At 41.7% G+C, this 21659-nt stretch overlaps 3 protein-coding genes across 4 annotated transcripts in view; 1 reads left to right on the top strand and 2 right to left on the bottom strand.

Annotated features, from left to right (window-relative positions):
* The window catches only part of afg2a (AAA ATPase AFG2A), a 67844-nt gene extending 56440 nt beyond the window's left edge, over nt 1–11404 (bottom strand). The window contains exons 1-10 of the mRNA XM_088376122.1: nt 11161–11404; nt 10909–11033; nt 9870–10027; nt 9530–9591; nt 8497–9108; nt 7992–8121; nt 7853–7909; nt 7391–7514; nt 6327–6428; nt 5900–6053 (exon numbers count right to left, since the gene is read on the bottom strand). Coding sequence (XP_088232248.1) covers nt 5900–6053; nt 6327–6428; nt 7391–7514; nt 7853–7909; nt 7992–8121; nt 8497–9108; nt 9530–9591; nt 9870–10027; nt 10909–11033; nt 11161–11302 — 1666 coding nt within the window. The 5' untranslated portion in view covers nt 11303–11404. The remainder of the gene's footprint in view (nt 1–5899; nt 6054–6326; nt 6429–7390; nt 7515–7852; nt 7910–7991; nt 8122–8496; nt 9109–9529; nt 9592–9869; nt 10028–10908; nt 11034–11160) is intronic.
* Nucleotides 11405–11675: 271 nt separating this feature from the next.
* On the top strand, nt 11676–17404 carry nudt6 (nudix (nucleoside diphosphate linked moiety X)-type motif 6). The gene is made up of 5 exons (XM_088376574.1): nt 11676–11995; nt 12558–12761; nt 14126–14181; nt 15507–15561; nt 15972–17404. Exons 1-5 carry the CDS (start codon nt 11767–11769, stop codon nt 16343–16345), a joined length of 918 nt encoding a protein of 305 aa, XP_088232700.1. The 5' UTR covers nt 11676–11766; the 3' UTR covers nt 16346–17404.
* On the bottom strand, nt 14657–21110 carry fgf2 (fibroblast growth factor 2). 2 transcript variants are annotated; one of them, XR_015858715.1, is made up of 4 exons: nt 19453–21110; nt 18423–18526; nt 17685–17922; nt 14657–17578 (listed from the first exon to the last, which is right to left on the bottom strand). XR_015858715.1 is itself a non-coding variant. In XM_088376813.1 (3 exons), the coding sequence occupies exons 1-3, from the start codon at nt 19625–19627 to the stop codon at nt 17737–17739; spliced, it is 465 nt and encodes a 154-aa protein (XP_088232939.1). In that variant the 5' UTR covers nt 19628–21105; the 3' UTR covers nt 14657–17736. The 2 variants fall into 2 exon arrangements, 1 of the variants encoding a protein (XP_088232939.1); XM_088376813.1 differs by having other exon boundaries at nt 14657–17922; nt 19453–21105.
* Between the last annotated feature and the right edge of the window lie 549 nt (nt 21111–21659).

The raw sequence follows: 21659 nt of genomic DNA on the forward strand, positions 1-21659 counted from the left end.
GCTTCAGCATGTTTGCTTTGAACATTGGGCTCCACTAATTGACCCTAGTCTGAAGACCCCAGGGCTCAACTCAGTTTATTTTCCATTTCTTCAATGTAATCACACGCTACACCCTTCAGAAATTTACAAGACCAGTCGCAGAACTTTAAAGGCAAATCTACAGCTGACTGGAAGCTCGTGTAAAGACTTTCGATCTGGAGTAATATATTCTGATCCCTTTGTTCTGGTCACAACCCGAGCTGCAGTATTCTGAATGAGCTGCTGCTGTTTGATGCTGTTTTGAGTGAATCCAATCAGAAGACAGATACAATAATCAAGTCGATTGGAGATATAAAAAGCATCGTTAGAACTCACTGGTCAGGTCACTTTTAAAGTCCCGGAAAGAGGCACTGTTACTAGTTTTTAGGTGTTGTATTCATTTCATGGCCTCATGATGGAAGAGGATTCTTTAAATACCAATTTAATTAAAAGCAAAGACTGGAAAAAAAGATTTGAATTGTTGCCTTCAAATACAGTGGGCCATTAACCTGACAAAGTAAGAGCAACGGCAAGGAAGTGGGACTTGTTTACGACGTTGTGACTCGAGGCATTTCATCCCGGCTCCAACATTTAATCCAATTTAAACTCAAAAGCATTTGGGCGGCTGCGCGATGCGACCGTACACGCCGGGCAAATTCAAACCAAATGAAGGCTAATTCCCCCTTTTTGACATAAGTGGGAAGCGCATGAGGTTTGAATAGGAGACATCAGCATTAAAGCCGGGAGGAGACAGGCAAAACATTGATGTGTCACTATCAAAACTCAGCCTTTGTTCGCCACACAAAAGAAGTCACGGGAAAGCGCTTAAGAAGAAACTAGCGAGGCGATGAGTGAGTTTTCACGCACAAAGCAGAGGATGTCGGGAAGAAAGAACGTATTTATTCGCAGGAAAAGGTTTTTATTAGCACAAAAGAGACAACTCTTGGCTGGAAAATTCCATGAAAGCAAAAGAAGTTATTTCAAACGTTCACGATGGACAGAAAGAACGCGCAGTTTGTTTCACGGTGGAACTATTTCAAGTCTCGGATAGTGCGGTATTTACCGCCCCGGCATAAACGTCGGCGTACACTTATATTTATGATGGTTCGCGGTTGCTATGAAGTTGACGTTGCAGATGGATTGTGAGGTTTTAAAGAGACAATGATTTCACACTCGAAAAAAATTTCAGCAGCATTCCATCGGTCATACGCAGTCGGGGGTCAACCAGGTCGACAGGTAGCAAGTTATGGGCATGATGAATAATTTATGACAATTTATGAGTTACTCGCTTTTTTTTTTCTATTTGTTGGCACGTTTGTCAAACTAGTTATTGGTATAACGTAAATGTCACCGTATCTGCATGGTGCAAACCAAACTTCCGGCAATATTTAAACAGTCGGTCTCAGATCTGAACTTGATTTTTATTTATTTCATATGCTACTGGCTTTTTTGTTTGATGCAGAACCCGATGGATTTGCCAGGTTACATACCTGAGCACACGCCAAACCGGCTCAAGGTTAGCACTCTACAATTCCAAGAAAGGGTTGAAAACCAACGAGAAAAATAGTCTTTTTTTCAGCCATGACAGGATGTGGGCAAATGCGTACAGCCCAATTTATATGTGGTGTGTGTGTGTGTGTGTGTGTGTGTGTGTGTGTGTGTGTGCGTGCATGCGCATGAATTCAACCTCGTTAAGAGTTTTGTTTGAGGGCTAGTCCTTTAATCAATCATTTTTAATTGCATCAATTTAATTGACATGGCAACAGAGGCTGAAATTCGACTGCACAAAAAAAAAATATAACATGCTGAACACGTACGGGAAGGAGTAGAACTGGGAGAAATGCTACAAAGTGAAAAGAATTGACTATTAGGTATAAATGACGACAAGTTCATTGAACATATCCAGTATTTGGTAATAGATGTACCGTATTTTCCGGACTATAAGTCGCACTACCCATAAACTGCGTAATAATGAAGAAAAAGATAAATAGGTCACACTGGAGTATAAGTTGCATTTTTGGGGGAAATGTATTTGATAAAACACCACACCAAGAACAGACATGTTATCTTGGCAATTTAAAATAAAAATAGAATAGGAGCAACAACAGGCTGAATAATTGTACGGTATGCTAACGTTACATTACACAAAATCAACGAACTGAGCATGTGCTTGACATAACATATTAAGAGTTATTCAGATAACTATAGCATAAATAACAAGCTAACAAGTTTATTGAACCATCCGTGTCACTCCAAATCATTAAATCCAACTTCATCCTCTGTGTCAGTTTTAAACAACTCCGCTAACTCCTGAGGTTAGAAAATGCAGCACTTCCTCTTCTACGTGGCTTACGTCAGACTTATCGTCAGTTGCAGTTCCAATTATTCCACAGGGCTAGAGCGCCCTCATGTGGTTTAATGTGAAAATAACTTGTGAAATGTGTAAATAATTTCACACCCAAGTCGTTCCTGAATATAAGTGGTACCCCCGGCCAAACTATGGAAAAAAACTGCGACTTATAGTCCAGAAAATACAGTGCTTCTGATCGATACAAGCAGCACAGGAGGCCTTGTTGCCCCACCACTGGTTGGTACTAAACGAACAGGAAACAACGCGAGATAAGGAAAGGAAAATTCTTAACTAAAGAAAGCAGGCCCGTTTTATAACTCTGAATTAAACCCTGCACGTGGGCAATGATTAGTAGTTCCAAAGCCATCCTGCAACTGCGTTTCAACCCCACAGATGGATAACCGTATATTAGCGACAACCATTTCCAGCGCATGTGTGCGCCTTCCTGCTCAGAGGCAGCGGGGTTCTCGGTGTGGCAAATGTTGAAGTGGTATGGACGGGCCGGGAGCCAGCATGCAGTCACCGGGAGGGGGGCTGCATCCCGTTTGCAATTTCCAGCTTGAGGTGAGGGAAATGTGGCGACAAACACAATGAACGCAGGTTTGTCAACAAGTCAAGTTGGGGTCAGCATTTCTTCCAATCGAGATCCCCCCAAGGGAGCCGCATCTCATCACTCAAACAACGACAACGACGCTAACATTGCTTAGCTTGCACAAAAAACATCTGGTCTGAGTGGAAGCGAGCTGGCGAGGCAGGATGTGGAAAGAACCCGGAGTGAGGCGGGAGATGTGGCGTACCGGCTCCGACGCACAACATGTGCACTTAACCCCCCAAGGCGGCAGATCTCGGCGCTGAGACAGTGGCGGTAGTAGCGGTAGCGGCCTCCGCCCCAGCCAGAGGAGACGTTGCCATCACAAACAAATTTGGGAAATGTTCCCTACCATGCATGTTTTTTGGATGTGGGAGGAAACCAGAGTGCCCGGATGAAACCCATGCAGGCACGGGGAGAACATGAACTCCACACAGAGAGGCCGGAGCCAGAATCGAACCCAGAACCTCAGAACCTCTGCACTGTGAGGCGGATGTGCTAACCGCTGCAGCAACGTGCGCCCTACTACAGCAATAGTACTAGAAAACTGAGCAGATGCAATATTTTCATTGGCTTGAATACGATCAGATAATTACTAGGACATTTTGCTACCTGTGACCGAGAAAAATGATAATGATTAATAACCAACTCTGTACTTACAAAGTTGGACCACTTGTTTGCAAATGTCCTTTCTTGCATATTCTGATCCAACTCAATCTCTGGAAAAAATTGGGAGTGCACATAAGGTTCAAATTAAAGCGTGTTGTGCTGTTGCTGCCCCCCCCCCTTCTTTTTTTCCTCCCCTCTGCCTGTCTTCCTTCCCATCGGATGTTTTCATAACCAAACCAAATGTGTGCTCCGAGTAGGCCAAAAGCACTCAGGAGAGAGAAGATCCCGAAAGCCAAAAATGTTGGAGACACATTGTTGAATTGAGTTTCCGCTGCCCTGCAGGCATCCGTCAATCTCGTCACAAGCTCGATTAGGATTGCCCAATAGTAAAAGGTGACATTCACGAGTTGTGCTTATCCACCGCTACGGTCCAAAGTATAGGCACTATAGACTGGAGTTCATTCACAATTTTCAGACCAATTAAGTAAGACTGGATTTGTGTTCATCTAATATTTTTTCTAAATTTTTACTGCTCAATGTTTTTTAGTACCCCCTATTTTTGCATTTTTTATTTAATATTTGATCATTTTTTTCTTATAATATTTCCCAGTTTTGGGCAAACATTTGTTTCTTCAAATATTTGTGAGGAATATTTTTGTATTATTTATGTAATATAAGTTTTTTTCAACTCCCTAGTATTGATGTGCTTTTCGTTTAATATAAAAAACAATCCAAGACTTTTGTATGACTTGACTAATGGTTGTCAAGTTATGTTCAGGGTCGAATGTGTTTCTATTTCTCAAGAGCATGTGGAGGGACAGCATCTCTCGAGTAAATTGCAGAATATTTTGGGCGTTATGCCATTGCACAACCGCAGGAACGTATTCATGACTTGCTCGGGCTTCCGGAATACCTGTGCGGTATTTACAAACGGCAACATCTGCTTTCTCCTGAAAAACCGGCTGTATTTAGTATTATATACAAATATTTGTGAGTTTTTCATCTAATTGTTTGACATCCCCAAGAGCACAATGTAGGCCAAATCGAGCTCCTCCTGCATACATCTGCCTTTTAATTTCCTTTCCGCCGTTTAACTGTTTTAACTGAAGCATGTTAGCCAAATAATTTGGGAGGGGGGTGGGAGCAAATTACTTTTAGTTGTAAAGTTAGGGAAGTAAATCTTTCTGTTTATTATTGCTCATAATCAATTTTACGACCACCCTATTTTTTGTTTTGGTGGGCTTTCCCTATTTACAGATGCTTGTAAACAGCGGGGCCTGGATGTGGCACAAACTAAACAAGCGTGTGCACGCATGCACACACATGCCTGAAATTGAGTCCATCCAGCTAGACACCAACAGACCACATGACGGCTTAAAATTTTCAATGCAACATCTTCTACTTTCTTATTCCTGATGCACTATCTAGAAGTAATAATTTCAAAAAAATAAAATATAAACAGCAACTTATATCTAGGAGGGTCTGATTTGATTCAATTTTCTTCTTCTTGGCCAGTATATCATGTAGGCTCTTCAATTTAGAAGCTCATTTCTGTGTGAAGACAACAAGATGTAGAGTATGCAATATGGCCAGCGAACTGAGTCCACAGTTGAATCAAGCAATACCATGACATGTCCCAAAAATGCAACCATCCACCTGCAGTCTGCAGCCTGCTTCCATTGATCCCAAAATAAATACCTCAACTGTATCCAGACCTGTACCTAGATCCTTGAAAACCTGCCAGTCACGCCAATTTACAGCAAAAACGTGCTCTCGGACCACCCAGGACGCATACACACATATACTAAGTCAGAATGTGTGTCATTTGTGTGTGTGTGAAGAGTTGTGGGTGAGGAGGGGGAGGATGAGGAGAAGGAAGAGGACGTGGTTTTGGTGGTTTATGTCTTTGGGATTGGAATACCACGGAAACCCCCAACTTCCTTTTATGTCAATATCAACACACGAAATTTAAAACACAAGTCATTCTGGAAGGAGGATGCCAGCAGTGACTATGGTTTGGAGGCACTACAGCAAAAAAAAGGTGAGGTCAAGAGATGGAACCGTGGTCAGACCATTAGGTACACCTGCATGAAAGTCATTTTAAATGACACAGGTGACCAATATTCATTTTTCATTAGTGGGGTGGTAGTCGGTCATAATGTCGGAATAGTCGTGTAAAATTTGACTTATTCCACCACAATTTGACCTGAAATAATGTTATAAAAAAATATATATATAAAAAAATACAATAATAAAAAGAAAAACTATAGATATGTATATATATTTTGCAATTTGCCACTACTGTTGTGCAGAAAACACTTGACTATCCATACCGGCTTCTTTGCAAACAGCAGCAAGGTCGGCGCCAACATATCCGTGAGCGGCGTCAGCCAGCCGTTCCACTTCCTGCGTGGTTGCGCCGCATGGGACTGAGCTTAGATGCTTGTGCAGAATGTCGGCACGTTCGGCAGGACCGGGAATTCCAACCTGTCGGTGGGTATTGCGGTAAGTGACCATACCATTGCGTCCTTGTACCGGTACAATAGGAAGCGATATTTGCATAAATTGGGAATGTTTTGTATTTATAGATAATTTTACATTACACTTGGCATTGCAATGAGCATATTTAAAATAAAGGTGGCTAGATTATAGCCTTAAAGAACTCCCAAAAAACATTGCACTTCGGTATTGATAAAAACGGAGAGAATGCAGTGGGGACAATTTGAGGAGAAATATGTATTTGACTTTTCCATCAGGTACCTCCAGCTCCTTGTCAAAGCGTCCAGGTCGCCTCAATGCCGGATCAAGAGCATGGGGCCGATTAGTGGCCCCTAAAACCAGAAGCTGTCCCGAGTGGCCCTCCTAGACAGAATCAAGAATTATTCTAAATATGCAAATACAATGATAATCAATATGGGTTCAAGTTGTGTAAATGTGGCAAAAATTTTAAATTTTAATTTTAAAGCAAGGGTTTGCCCCACATAGAGGGGGAGTCTTAAAATCCTGACAAGCCACAGAGCACCACTGATAGGTTCCAATGGATTAAATGCTGCATAGCTTGAACAAAAAGTAATATAAACACTATTATTACGTAATAAAAAATATTAAAATGGAATAATTCGCATTTCTCCTAAACAAAAAGTTTTTCATATTCAATTATATGCACATACTACACTTTCTAAATCCAATTATCCATCAACACCACTTATCCAATGTAGTCTAATTAAAATCAGTGCTTACAGAAACCTTTTTCTAAGGTGAAATTAAATTTTGATGTATAGAAAAAAACATTTCAAACAATTTCTCTTTTATAAGTGTAACTTTACAATAAAGCGCCCATGATGCTGCAAAATGTTATGAAAAAGAAAAAGTTGAACTGTTGCCTTGACTCACTGCCTTGCGTGTCTGAATGTCTTGATTGCTAAATGAGGAGGATGAGTGCTCCTCCTTTGGCTGAGATTCCACCCCAGTAAGCCGGAATGAAGGCAGGAATGAGGGAGGAGGCGGAGGAAGTGATTTGTCCAACATTTCAACCATGTGCATAACCTTGATCCTCTGGACAGGAAGTCTTATAGCACCTCTGAAAACAACTACTCCTAGCTGATAATCATCCAGTCGCGGTGACCCGAGAACTCTATTGTGTGTGTGCGTGCATGCGTGCGATCGAGTCCAACAAACCGGCATGATGTCTTAAGCAGTCCAAACTACAACATGTGCCAAACAAAGGCCTCACGATGCGTACATGCTTGAAAGTGTCAGTGTACATCAGTGGGAGGACAAGCTAAAAGTGCAGGGTTGGGACCCGGTCTTGAAAGGATACTTACGGATCCGATCCCATCCATGAGAGTCAGGAGGGACGCCACCACTCGTTTCTCCACCTCGTTCTGCGCGCCCTCTCGTTTGGGACAAAGAGCATCTAGCTCGTCGATGAAGATGATGGAAGGCGTCCTGTCAAACAAGGAGACAAGCTTTCAGTAACATTTTCAGAATGTCTGCTGGGTTCTATGCAAAAGTTACAATGCATCATAACAATATTTAAGACTACAAGAATTAGATTAGAAAATTACATAAAGAAAACTGAAATTTTAGGAAAAAGTTGTAGTTTTGAAAAAAAATTATATTTTCTATGAAAACTATAAATTTGAGTTAAGTTTGAGTAAAAAAAATGGCAATTCCACTCCAGTCCTCTAGAGGTGATAATGCCCATTACAAATTGATGCAGACAAATTGCAAAAAGTGAAAACAGTCCTACATGTGTACCGTTAAATGCACCACCTAAAAGTTACCTTTTTGCTGCCTCCGTAAATATTTGCCTCAGCTTCTCCTCAGTTTCACCATAGAACCTGAAGAAGAAAATGACCAGCCCACTCAGATGATATGATAGTAACGACAGGGAATTTGGCATTTGCTTAGCATGAGCCTTACTTGCTCATGATTTCTGGCCCATTGATCACCGTCATGTGAGCGCCCACCTCGTTGGCGATGGCTCGTCCAATCATGGTCTTTCCCGTGCCGGGAGGTCCATACAGAAGAACTCCCCGGGGAGCGGGGATCCCTGGTGAAGACAAACATTTGATGTAGAAATTCAGCAAGGGCAAATAGTAAATCAAAAAACAAAAAAAAGTTGGAATTTTGTGAAAGAAATATATTCAAGAAAAAAATTGGGATTAAAACAATGGCATACTTTTTTCCATGGAAATTATCAATATTACACAAGTAAAACAATAAAAAATTACAAAACCTTCAGAAAGAAACATTTAATTGTGGTAATCCCTCATTTTTCATGGTTCTTAAACTGTCTTTTTCTTTTATGCAATATGAGAGTTTTGTTTTATTTTCATAACTTCACAAATCTATTTTAGCAATTACTTGTTTTGAAATCTGGTTATGAAGAGAATATAATACTTTTGTTGAAATTGTCATTACATACCATAATTGGAGAAGAGTTGTGGATGTTTGAGAGGCAGCTCTATGGTCTCTCTGATGACATTCAATTGTCTGCTCAGCCCGCCGATCATGCTGTATGTCACTTTTGCTCTTTTGGCTTCGGCATCCTTCTGCTTGGCTTTGCCTGGAAAACTAATCTTGGTCGTAGAGGCGAGACTGTAGAAGGTGTCAGTACTCGAAAAAACAGCAGAGGGCACTACAGGCATTTGCGGAGTATATTCTGTGCTAAAGGAACCCTCCAAGCTGGTAGTGGTCGTCTCACTGTCAACAGGGGGGTCGATATGGTTCACAATGGGAGATGCTGGGGAGAGGGGAGGGAGGCAGGAAGTGGGTCGGTGCGGTGTGCTGGCAGCAGGGGTCCCTGGAGGACCCCCGGTATCATCTAAGGCGAGCAGACCGAGTTGGAGGGACAGGTCGGCGGGGGTGGAGTTCAGTTCCGACGGCTCCTCTGTGTCATAGGGAGGACCAGGAGGAGGGAGAGATGGCCTCTGGCAGGCACCACCGTCTTCTCCTTGTACACTTTCCACGTAAAGACTGCACGGCCGGCCAAAGTACGTGAGGGACACAATGTTGCCGGGAAGAACAATTCCTCCAACTGGGGAGGAAAAAAAGACATAAAATCTCCACATTGAAGGCTAATGCTCTTGCTTTCATTTCATAGAAAGGTTGAATATTAAGAGACTAAAATTGAACTCGTATGTGAAATTAACATTTTGAAAGAAAAAAAACACATTTGAAATTGTCCTAAAATTTCCATAGTTTAATACATGGAATATATTCAATACTTGAATATTATGAGATTAAAGTCCACATTTTATGGAAAAAGGTGCAATTTAAAAAAAAAAAAAAAAAAAACACAAAACGGATGTTCAATGAAGTCTGTGAAGGGGCCTTTAAACTGTTTGACACTGTGCTTAAAACTATTTTGTTAATAATTGTTCACATTATAGATAGAATTCTCCCCAATATGAGACTAAAAGTTCAATTATGTTCAATCCTAACTGTTGCAAACTTACTTAACGAATTCAGCAAGAAGCTCCTGAACTCGTCTGTGTTTAATTTCTCATCATCAACGGACCTAAGAGGAAAAATGCATTCAATGTGACAGCTGCAGTTACACAATCATGACAACAGATGGCAGTCTCTCACTTTCTCTCACGCTGCCCTGTTGTCATGGTAACATGAAAACAAAAAAATAGCAATTTCAACGAGAATTTTTTTTAATCTTTTGTCTATTTTGTCAGAATGTCTGATACCATTTAAAAAAAAACACCTAGGAGCTGTTATAAATTGTAAAAAAACAACAACAAAAAAACATTTTCTCTTTGGAAGGAGTGGTCTTAAAAAGAAGCTAACCTGGCAGAGAAAATGACTTCCTGGGCTTGAAGTACGGGACCCGTCACAGGCTGAAGCATCACCACATCGCCACATTTCACTTTTAGGTTGCTCTGTGCACACTTGGGGAGGCCCACCTTGCCACTGGGGAACGCGGCCACAGGCCATCCCACACACACCTGTCAACAAGGACAAAACACAAAATGGAAGATCAGAGAACAAAATGCAGAGGAGATGAGAACAAAGAGCAGTGATTTTAACAAGAAAAAAAAAGCAATAAACATTATTTAAAAAATGTCATAACTAGAAGAAAAAAAACTCTGAAATAAAGTATTTTTAATGAATCATTTTATAAGTAAGAAAACTCGGAATACTCAAAGACTTTGGTTTGGAATTTATGAGAAAAGACATGTCAAGTTTGTTTATATAGCCCTAAATCACAGATAAGTTTCATATGGCTTCACATGTGCAAAATTGTCAATTGTTCTCAACATCCCCTGATCTTAAACTCCCTGGAGGGCAAGGGAAAACTCAAAAAAGGGAAAATGAGAAACCTTGAGAAGAGACCACAGATGGGAGAATCCCCCTTCTAGGATGTTTACATCTGAACGTGGACAAAAACACTAAATGCTGGCTCGGTAAATTGAATATAGACTTTTATGGCAAGGGGTGCCTTAACAGAAAATAGAATTTATTAATGTTATTACAAATATTACATTTCGATTTTTCAGAAAGGTCTATTTTTATTCTAATTATCAGAAAAAATAGAGAGCGGTTTATATTTTACTGTACTTTAAGAGAATAAAATATTTGTAGTTGAAAAGGACATATTTTTAAAAATTGGCTTAATCTTATGAGAAACAATTGTAATTTTATGATGAATAAATCAAAAAATTACCAGAATGAATTTTTAATTGGATGAAGGGAGACGTAACTTTGAGATGAGATTAAAATGTACCACGAACTAAGACAGAATTTTACAAGGAGTGAAGTCAACTATTGCATGAATAAAATTTAAATGTATAAGGGAAAAGGCTGCTTTGTAGGATAATAAGACTACCTCCTGTCGTCCCGTTTGACTTGTGAGGAGGACGGGTCTGCCGATGCTGACGCCGGCCGACTTCAATGAGTTGATGCTCAGTTGTGCTAGCAACCATCTGCAACTTTTGGGCGTTTTGTCATCAGCTGCAAAACGCAAGAAAACAACCACCTTGCAAAATAATTCATGTGGAAAGCATCACCATACAAGCTGCATGGTGTCTTGGTTGTTCTAGTCTGCCTTTCCAGTTTCAAGCCGGTGTGTAATTGTTACCTTTGTCAACAAATTCGATGGCAGTGAAGGCGTTGTTGCTTTTACTTTCTTCGTGACCGGAAGTCTCCAAGTTGCTCGAGGAACAGGAGTCGTCTCCTTCGTTTACCTGCTTGGATTTGTTTTTATTTTTCTTCGAAGACATAATAATAAGAAAAAATCAGACACATGTGAAAGTAAATGCATGCGTAAACACCGGGCTAAGGATTGCGTCCGGGTTTAAAGTTGACTACCGCCCCTTTTACCGTAATGCAACAAAAAATGTATAGCCAAATTAGACAGCGATCATCGCTTTGCTTCTTCAAGAAAAACTATTTGATATTGCAGTGAATCGAATAACGCTTAAAACTGCGTGCTTGCCAAGCATTTGAATGTTGATGGTAGGTTTTTTTTATCCGTTGCCAATAACTAGTTTGCGGTGGGTGAGCCACTAATAGCAACACATGATTGGCTGACTCCGATACATGACGTCAGTTTTGAAGTTGACTAACAATCGCCCTTCTCTAATGATGCTTTACGGTAATTACACAACTTCATCAGCGGAAGTCGGCGAGTTGGCATTAAAAGGGGTTTTAAAAGCAAGTAAAAGTGACCCAACAACACGATAACATGGCTGCATCAGCCCTCCTTTGCAAATTTCGAGTGGCTGGACTTTGTCAGAAGTGGTGTTCCTCCCGTGCGTTCACGTGCCGGGTAGTTGTCAATCAGCTGCAGCGAGGACAGGGTGCCGCAGGTCTGGCCGGCCAAGTAGACCGGTTTGGGGGAGTAACGGTGGACCTGGCGGCCGTTGGTCTACCAGAGGACATTAGCGAAAGTGCTTTTGCTGACTTATTGACAGGTTTGTTTTTGCTCATTTAAAAATGATTGAAGTGTCGATCTGTCAATATTTGGAAAGGTGTATGTACTGGATGTTATCCAATTTCAGAAATTGGTGTCAGAACATATTGCGCATCGGAAAGCTCAGTCAATCTCTCATTCATTATTTCTTATAGGTTGATAATAATCATGAGTTGCATTGACTGCTAGATGACAGACGTACATTTACGTCTGCCATCCAGTCACGAGTCTTAATTTCAGTACCTGTTTAATTAATTTAATAATTATGATATCAGAAGTGAACTTCAAAATAGTCCAAAAGTCTGACCATTACATGAGATAGTTAGGCCATTTATTCATTAGGTTTGATCCCGATGGCTGCTTGCCCGAAAGCACCAAAGTCGAATCGGGATCAAAACATCTTTGCATCTTGTACAATTAGGCCCCTCAAAAGACATTTAATGTCATTAGTTACGTACGTGCATGATTAATCTGCCTTTCGCTGCAAACTGTGGGGTGCAAACATTGCACCTTAACTCACCCATTATTTCATTTATTCCATGGTCCTGTCCGCTTGACTGCAGACTCGTTGGCCCGATGGAAATCGGAAGGTAAGGTTGCCGTGTGGCTGCGAGTCCCCATCGCGATGAGCCGATGCGCAGCCGCGGCCTCCGCCCACGGCTTCACCTTCCACCACGCGCAGGAGCGCCACGCTGTGCTCTCCCTCTGGATGGGCGTGGGAGAAAGCAGGTTGCCTCACTTTGCGACTCACCAAGTTGGAGTGGCGGGTAGGCAGACGAACATCTTCAGCATTACCACACAAAGTCCAGCAGAGGGCAAATAGGAGCTGAATGCTTGACCCAACAGCATGACATCAGCATTACATGGCTTAAAAAAAGATCCCCCTTTTATGATTTTATCTGGTAAAACGAAATGGAGGCATGCTTCCCAAACGGATTTTACTGAGTGTTTGGAGCAGATGGTAGAGTTTACTGCTGAGTTTTCGAGATAGAAAAGTGAAAGTAAAACGTGCTGAAGAACACGAGGTATTCATTCATGTGAATAAAAACTTCAACTAAGGAGGGACGAAAGGGAGAAAGTTGACAAATAACAATTTTACACCTGGGGCAATTTGGAGTGCTCAATCGGCCTACAAAGCATGTTTTTGGGATGTGGGAGGAAACCGGAGTGCCTGGAGAAAACCCATGAAGGCAAGGGGAGAACATGCAAACTCCACACAGGGAGGGCCGGAGTTGGAATCGAACCTGCGCCCTCCTAACTGAGGCGGATGAGCTACCCAGTTCATCACCGTGCCGCCCAAAATGATTTATAAAATGTATTGTCATTTTAAAAAAATACTGCGACAGTTGCGAACCTAGGATCACAAATTTTTAATTACATTTTCTGATAACATGAAAACCTTTCCCAACTTACCAGCTTTTCAATCATTTATTTTTAAACTTTAATTTTACAACAATTTTTCGTCGTTGTTCTCCTTTCCATGCATTCCATGAGTCACTTCTTAGTGACTCAAAGTTCAGCACCAGATATTCAAATCATTTTTTACACCGTTTTGCATTCGAAAGCAGTCATCACTAACACCTACACTTTCATTTTTCACCGCTTTCACTGTTTAGTCATTTTTTCCCCCGCTGTTGAATAGCGTCTGTGACGCAATAACGAGCTTCCTAAGTCAATTTTTTGGACTCTGGAACAGCAAATGACATCAATTTCCACACGGAAGTCCAAGTCGGGCCTTGAACACATGCCTCTTTTACGCCGCTGTCAAATACACTTTCAAAGGAGGACGTACCAGAAGGAAAAATGTCCCCTTCTCTTCCTCCTTGCTGAGTCACGACGTTGTAAAATAAACAAATAAATGTCCACTTCATTGACAAGTGCATCTGAGTCACACATGCTGTTTAGACTCCACAAAAGCCTGTTATTATTGTAACCCCGATGAACAATCTCTAAGTTAAATATTTATAACACTGAGGACTGTGTGGTTTAAAAGCATCGGTGGTTTGGTCCAAACCACTTGCCTATATATTAGGCACCCCTCAACTTTTTGGTTTTCCTTTCTGGTGTTTTCACGGACATAAAAGTTGAACGGGTTTATACGAGTCAATATATATGTTTTTATCGTATGTAGGCGCAGTGGTTGACGAGTCCAATGGAAAGGTTCTGGTGGTGCAAGACAAGAACAAGGTAATTTGCTCTGTCATGCAGATGTTTTTTTCCCTTCACTATCATCAATGCACAGAAATATAAATAGATTTGTTGCACGATGAAATATGAGCTACTAATGACTTGAACAATCGTTTTTAATGAAACGTCCATCACGTCTATTTATATTTACTTCAACGCGGCGGGCCCCAAATCTCTAGTTAGTTGACCCAGCGCAAACACAGTTTATACAGGAGCCTTATGAATGCACTGGGCCAGCATCACAGAGCTCTGACTGTACATGCCTGCTTGTAATGTAACTTTCAACGGACCCTTTGGGGGAGAAGGGAAACAAAAAACGCCCCGCTTGGATTTGCTTGCTTTAGGGTTAGACAAGTATTTTGAACAGAGGTATTGAAAAGGGGCACTTTAAATGATCAGCGATAAATCAGCAAAACACCAATGGGGAAAGAAAACATTTCCATTTGCACCAAAATGAAAGAAAAGCAAATTCTGATTTGTAGTGTCACAAAATCTTGTATTTGACCATGTGTGAAACAATTCCAGCAGTAAAGCATTTGGTTAGAAACTTACAAATGAAATGCAGCTTTATTTGTGCATTTTTGTGTTCCTCATACAGTCCTAATGTGTAGTTTACATTTCTGCGCTGTATACAAAATAGACCTACAAAAATAGATATATATACATACACACACACACACTCGCACACATCCACACACACACACTAACAGTATAATTTAATCAGCAGCATTCTGTTATTATTAAATATCAAGGATAAGTGGTGAGACTATTTTTTGTTATTATTGATGAAAGACACTTCACTGCACCACACTTCTCTAGTCAATGACACAAAAACCCTTACTGCACTTAAAAACATTTTTTAAAGCTATGTAGTGATTAAATATTTCTGGCTTGCAAGAAGCTGTAACAAGGGGGAAAAAACAGGTTGTGTGTTGATTTTGAACTAAAAATGCATTCTCACATTTCCAGTGAAATGTCTGCAAATGAACGAACCTTCAAATGAGGTTCTTGTCCCCATTGAGAAGAGGAATAACAGAACGTTTGAAAACACAAAATGTTGCACTAGCTAGCTAGTTAACTTTGGTTCGAGTCATTTATCAAACACTTGGTTTCTTGCTTTTGTTATTTTTTTTCTGTTCTGAATGACGAGAAAAATCTCAGAATTTTTGACAATTGGCTGAAATTAGATTCCCCCTCATCTTTAATAATAAAATGTTGCACTAAGAACTGTAACTAAAAACGCAATTCTGCTATGAAATAGTTATTGTTAAAAATGTATTGCTATTAAGTGATGAAATGTCTTACATGTTGATTTTTTTGGGCAGACAAAAAATGCCTGGAAGTTCCCTGGCGGGCTATCGGATCCCGGAGAGAATATCGGTGAGTGTAAAGTTAGCACCCTAGCGAGAAGCTGACAATACCATCTTTTATTATCAGTGGTTCTCAAACGGGGGCCTTCAGGTCGTATATTGGGGATCGGCAAAATAATTAGTAATCATTTCATATGAATAAAGAAAAAATGCATGCCTTCAAATGTGGAATGACAGGCCAAGAAAACTCCATTCTCTCTTTGGACTAATTAAAAGCTCTGATTATGTTAGGATGCCATTGGGTATGGAAGGGCTCATTGGAATAAATACTCCTCTGTAAGAAGTTCTTAGACCCCAAAAAGTTTGAGAACCCATGACGTACTGTACATTTGTTTGAAGTGCACACAGAAAAGAAAAAGCAGCTTTACTATTATAGTTGTCGTAACTTTACGTTATTCTGCGACACCGAATCCTTCCCAGGAGTGACGGCGGTGCGGGAAGTTTTGGAGGAAACAGGCATCCGCTCCGAATTCCGATCCCTGCTGAGCATTCGCCAGCAGCACAACCACCCGGGGGCTTTTGGCATGTCCGACATGTACGTCATCTGCCGCCTCAGCCCGCTCAGCTACGACATCCATTTCTGCAGGCACGAGTGCGAGCGTTGCGAATGGATTAGCCTCGCCGAGCTGGCGCGTACCGCCGACACTACGCCCATTACGTCCCGTGTGGCAAAGGTGCTGCTGCACGGGCTGAAGCACGGCTTTGAGCGCATCGACCTCAGCATGGAGGAGCTCCCCGCCGTCTACTCGGGGATGTTTTACCAGCTCTACCATCGACGGATTCCTTCACCTTAACGAACAATGTGAAGACTGGGACTGGACCCGATGTTCTCGGTACTATTTAATATAATTAATCCACCTCTTCTGCGGACTACAAATACTGTTAATCCAATCTATCCGGTTTTATTTTTAAGACGATACAGACTGGGAACAGTGCATTTGACAACCAAACGTACCTCAGCTTTCTGACAAACAGCCCAATCCGACTGTCATCCCAACTCGGCAAATACGTACCACTATCACCTTCCCTGTGTATTAAGATTTTTTAAACTGAAGTCTGCTTGTTTTAGGATTAATCAAGTCTTGGATGGGATGCTGGTTGTATATGACTGCCACACCAATACGTATATGTAGAAATGTGATATTTCAATAATGCTGGAATGGGCACTGCAAACTGAGTCCTAGGTTTTTTGGGAAAAAAGTGTTCTTAATGTTGATGGGGAAAAAATGGCCTATTTCGGCTCTAAAAATCTGATCATAAGTGCCTTCAAATTTGAGTGAGACAGTCTTAATACATTATTTCTCAACCTATCTTTTTGACCATTTGTTTCTTGTGAGCTTGGGAAACCACTTTTCCACTCAACTGACAAGTTTCAGCAAAGATATCCACCATAAAGTTCACCCATCCACTTCTCCTCACGAGGGTCGCGGGCCCATTAAGTTCATACAGGACAAAATTCTGAAAGGCTTTCCAAGTTGACACGTCAAAATTACTGTGATGTCTCAAATGGCGTCACTTGTCCTTGAATGGCATTCAGGCGCAAAATTTGGAAAGAATCCCGATAAATTTGTGGCTCCTATTGAACGCACAAATCCAACAGCAGATTCTCCCAGCTCTGATCTCCAATATTTCAGACCTACCTCCAATATTCATATTTGCCGAGTAGGGACCAGTATGTCGTACCTCTGTGGATCAGAAGCTAAAGTCCTTAGCTTCTACTGCTGCATTATTACAAACGGGCAAACTACAGCATCTACATTGATACTTAATTGAACCATTTTCACGCCACTTGTTTTGCATTGATTTCGTTCTGCTCCAGTGAAGCACAAAGGTATTAAAACGCCTCAAGAAGATGCATCGAGTGTTAGAATACATGCTTAAAGTTTCATTTAAAGTGTGTGAAATGCCCTTTTTTTTTTTTAAATGTCCCTCTCCAAGACACCTTGTGTTGAAAGATTTAGCTTAAAAAAACATCACATAATATGAAGGTATATTAACAAATCCTCCTCCACCTGGCACCCTGATCTCTTCATGCCAAGTTGGGATTGTTGGGAAAAAAAAAAAAAAAAACAAGGATGGATGGAACAATTGTAAAATGATCACAGCAACTTCTTTCAGACAGTGGCGACATACCTTCACCGCCATCACACCTTAAGACATGAACATGACTCTGGCTCGTCCCAAGTTAGCTCTTGCCGGACATCGGGAGGAAGAGGATGGCTTTCTGACCCGGTCCAGTTTTACTTCCAGACTTATACTGGCCGGTCCGCTTCAGTGCCACATACATGGTGGGGTACTTCCTGGAGCGGTACGTATTGTAGTTGTTGCTCTCAAGACGCTCCAAAAAATAACATTCCTCAGTCGCTCGTCTCTGAGGACGAAGACAGAGAAGAATTACAACATTCATGATCATTCTCTGCACTTCTTACCCTGACTTCAGGCTTAGGGACTGGGGACAGTAATTCACTGGGCTAATGTATAGAAACAATCAACCCAAACAGTTTCATTTAATTTTAAGGTAATCTTATAATGTTACCTTTAAAACAAATGGATTACAGATTATTTGATTTTGGAAAGAGAAATAGATGCAAAGTGCATATGAAGATTTGCCATAACTTTCAGTCGCAACCCAGGCTAAACTTAAAGTCCTTCCAGGCATAAAAAAATATTTCTCTGGATCAGGATTTACCTCCTCAACATACACCAAATTGTACTACTTTCAACAAAGCTTTACCAGCATTTTCTTGCATTTTAGGATGTTTCAGAAAGAGCACGAAATCTGATAGGTGAATTTTTAAGTGACTGGCTGAAGATTTGTTCAGCAAGAAAAAAAATAAATAACCGACAAGACAATGAACGTGGTCCACCCACCGCTCCGAACAGTCGCCCGTCTCTGTTCATGGCCAGGTAGCGGTTGGCATAAACCCCCTTGATGACCACCTCCCCGACTGATGTGGCCTGCAGCTGAAGAGTTACTGTGGAAACAAAAATGCCAGCTGCTGTAACTTGGAACACACTTATTGTGGTTTTTTTCCCGGGTGGTGTGAACACAGGAATACAGTTTGTGGTCAGGACGCAAGGACGTGGTCTATAAGTCACTGGAGCAATTAAGTTCCGAGGTGAATGTAGTTCAACCAATGGCGTCCCACCAAAAGCTCAACGCCTCCATGACCAAGAGTTAATTTGGGGAAATCAGTAGCATCAAACGGAAAATATAGTCAGTAAATGTTATGCCAAGTAATCCCAAATTTTGGCAGGTCTGGTGTGCTTCAACAAAAGTACCATTGATGATCCCATCAACGAGGAATAGCTCTATTCATTAGCTTCCCATACTAACAGTCCTTCCCCACATCTGTTGGACTGTACACTCTGGTTTCTATCACAAATAGATGTGACTCATTGCTATTGAGAGGTAAATTGAATTGCCTTAAGTAGCTCCTCTCTTCTAGTGTACAGTTGAAATCAAGATACTTGTTGCTGGAAATGTGATCCTGGCTGAGGAACAAATTATTTTCCAAACATTTGTTTTCCTGAGGCATTTGGTGAGCGCCTCCCTGTCTCTCCTAATAGCGACTGTTTACAAAGTATTCACTGTTAAGGGGCCAAACAAAGTCCTCATACACCTTGTAACTCGGGGCTTTGTGCTCTTAAGAAAGTGAAAGTGCCCTGATGTAACCTCAACCTTTTTTGGTCATACAGGCCTTAGTCATCAGGAAGTCGTCTGCACTGACGTTTTGTGTTGCGTTATGTTGTTGTCTTGTGTGACGTCGAAAAGTATGAGTCAGCATGGCGAATTCACGTTACTGAATACAGCCATGTTCCATTGATTACTTTTAAATGACATTTCCAGAACTTCCCATATCTGTATGAGCAAAGGAAGAAAAAGACAGCAGGGACTCACTGTGGGGATCGCTCTTTTCCCGGATTCCGTCCACGCCCCCGTCAGATTTGATCCGCAAGAAGAAGCCGCCGTTCTTACAGTATAGCCTTTTGGGTTCCTTGAAAGTTCCGGGTGGAAAGCCACTGCCACCGTCTTCAGGCGCGGAGGGAAGCGTGGTAATCTCTCCGGTGGCCATCTCCTCCGCCTCCTTTCTCAGTCAGCGACTGCTCCGACTCCTTCTGGAAGAGCCCCACGGTGGCCTCCCACCTACCTCCCACAAACCCTCCTCCCCCTCAACAGAGCTTCACACCAACTCGCTCGCAAAGACTTCGGGGGTCAGTCTACTGGCTTAAACAGGCTGCTCGCAAGGGCCTCGAGTGCCCTTTTGACTGGTGGGATTCACAAACAGAAGGTTTCCACGGCAAGCTGGAAAAATGTCAGTACATTTGCAGTTTCCATGTGCTTGCCTTCTGTTTGGGAAGTTTTACTTTGGGTGGGTGGCAGCCTCATTCCCTACCCCCTTTTTCTTGCCGCCTTCCTGTGTAGTAGTTTAATCAAAGCAGCTGCCTTAGATCTGTGTACAAGACTTTCCCCATTCGGGCCTCAGTTCGCATGCGCCCTGAGAGCACCGACTCAGAATAAAGCTCACGCCCACTAGCGCCCTGCAATTCGCAGACGTCAGGAAAGCGGAGCTGGGGGCGGAGAATTGATTCTTTTTGGACGATTTCACTGTGACCCTTCAACCACGTGAACAGAACTAGTCTTTTCATTCATCCAGGCTGTCCAAGCGGCAAGGTGACGTCAGTGGTTTACAGTTTTCCCAAAATGTTGCCGAGTTTTTTGCGTAGGATTTAAAATAAAGTGTCTCGTTGGTCTGGGCTTTTGTCCAAATGTAACCAACCACATCTGAAACTCACGCTGGATCAGTTTAAATGCAGCTGGGCTCATGTTGGTGATACCCCGCAATGGCCTGAAGGAAGCATTTAGTCAGTTATGTGCATCTGGGATGTGGGTGTTTCTGCATGATACTGTCTCTGCATTGATTGTTTTATAATCTTGAGAATGGCTCTGAGTCTTCATCCAGGCTGGCTGCCAAGCCAGGGGTGGGTAAACTTGGGTGTGCCAGCCATTATTATGTAGTACTGTAAATGACACAAAAGTGGGGCGGAAGTGCAGATGGACAGTCACATTTTTAGAAACAGGCTAAAAACAGTCACTCGAAGACCCAACTGGTTTACAAAGAACTAAAGTTACTTTTCCAGAACATATTCTCTTTAATGCAACCCTTAGTGATATATCAATTTTGAAGGAAAATCAAATTATTATCCCAATCTCTAACGATAGTTTTCCAAGATATCGGATAATCGAGTTTGGTGACTTTGCAATACAACACACCTTTTTACCCCTAGTCCACAAAATAATCTGAAAGATAAAAGATATAACACCAAGCAGTCTAAAAACAGACGTGAGAATACCAGACAACTCAATTAGAGACCCAACTATTGTTGAGGTGCCACATTCCAGACAACTGTGTGTGAATATCGAGTATCCCAATGAAGAGATTCCCGAGTTCATTTCGGATACGGCCGCACAAAGTATTCCGAATACGATCTGTTACCCATTCATGTTCTACCCCCTATCCTCGATCCTATCCCAGCTGACTATGGGACAGAGTACACCTTGAACTTGATGCCAGCCAACTTACAGGCCACATAGAGACAACTATTAGCACACATGTTCAGAAATATCGGCAGGTTTGAGTCTTAGAATCAGGATACCTGGATGGAGCACAGAGAGTCAAACTCCACTAAAATCTGAGATTTGAGCCCAGAACAAATGTGTAAGACACTTTTCTTACCGTTTTAGCCGCAATGAGATCCATAGATGCTTCTCGGGAAAGGAACACTGCAGATTTTTCCGTTTACTGTACAAGTTATGTGTGTGCTGGGTGGCGTCAAAGATTTACGATTTGTGTAATACCCTCAGCAATCACATTCCATTTACATGCACTTTAATTTTACTGAAGAAAAGATTGTTCACAGGTGTAAATGCTTGACCACCAGTCCAAGATGTGGCAATGTCAACTGAGATGGGCTCCAACATGTCTGCAAATTTCCTCGAATAACCGTTTGTCTCCCCCATGTGGTAAATAATAAAAGTAGTATTTTAGATGGGAGGAAAATTCAATTTACTTACTACAACGATTGTCAAAGTTTTGGGGTGCAGGA

The sequence above is a fragment of the Syngnathus floridae genome, chromosome 1, assembly GCF_059516105.1.
Source record: "Syngnathus floridae isolate MCC-2025c chromosome 1, RoL_Sflo_1.0, whole genome shotgun sequence".
Lineage (NCBI taxonomy): Eukaryota > Metazoa > Chordata > Actinopteri > Syngnathiformes > Syngnathidae > Syngnathus > Syngnathus floridae.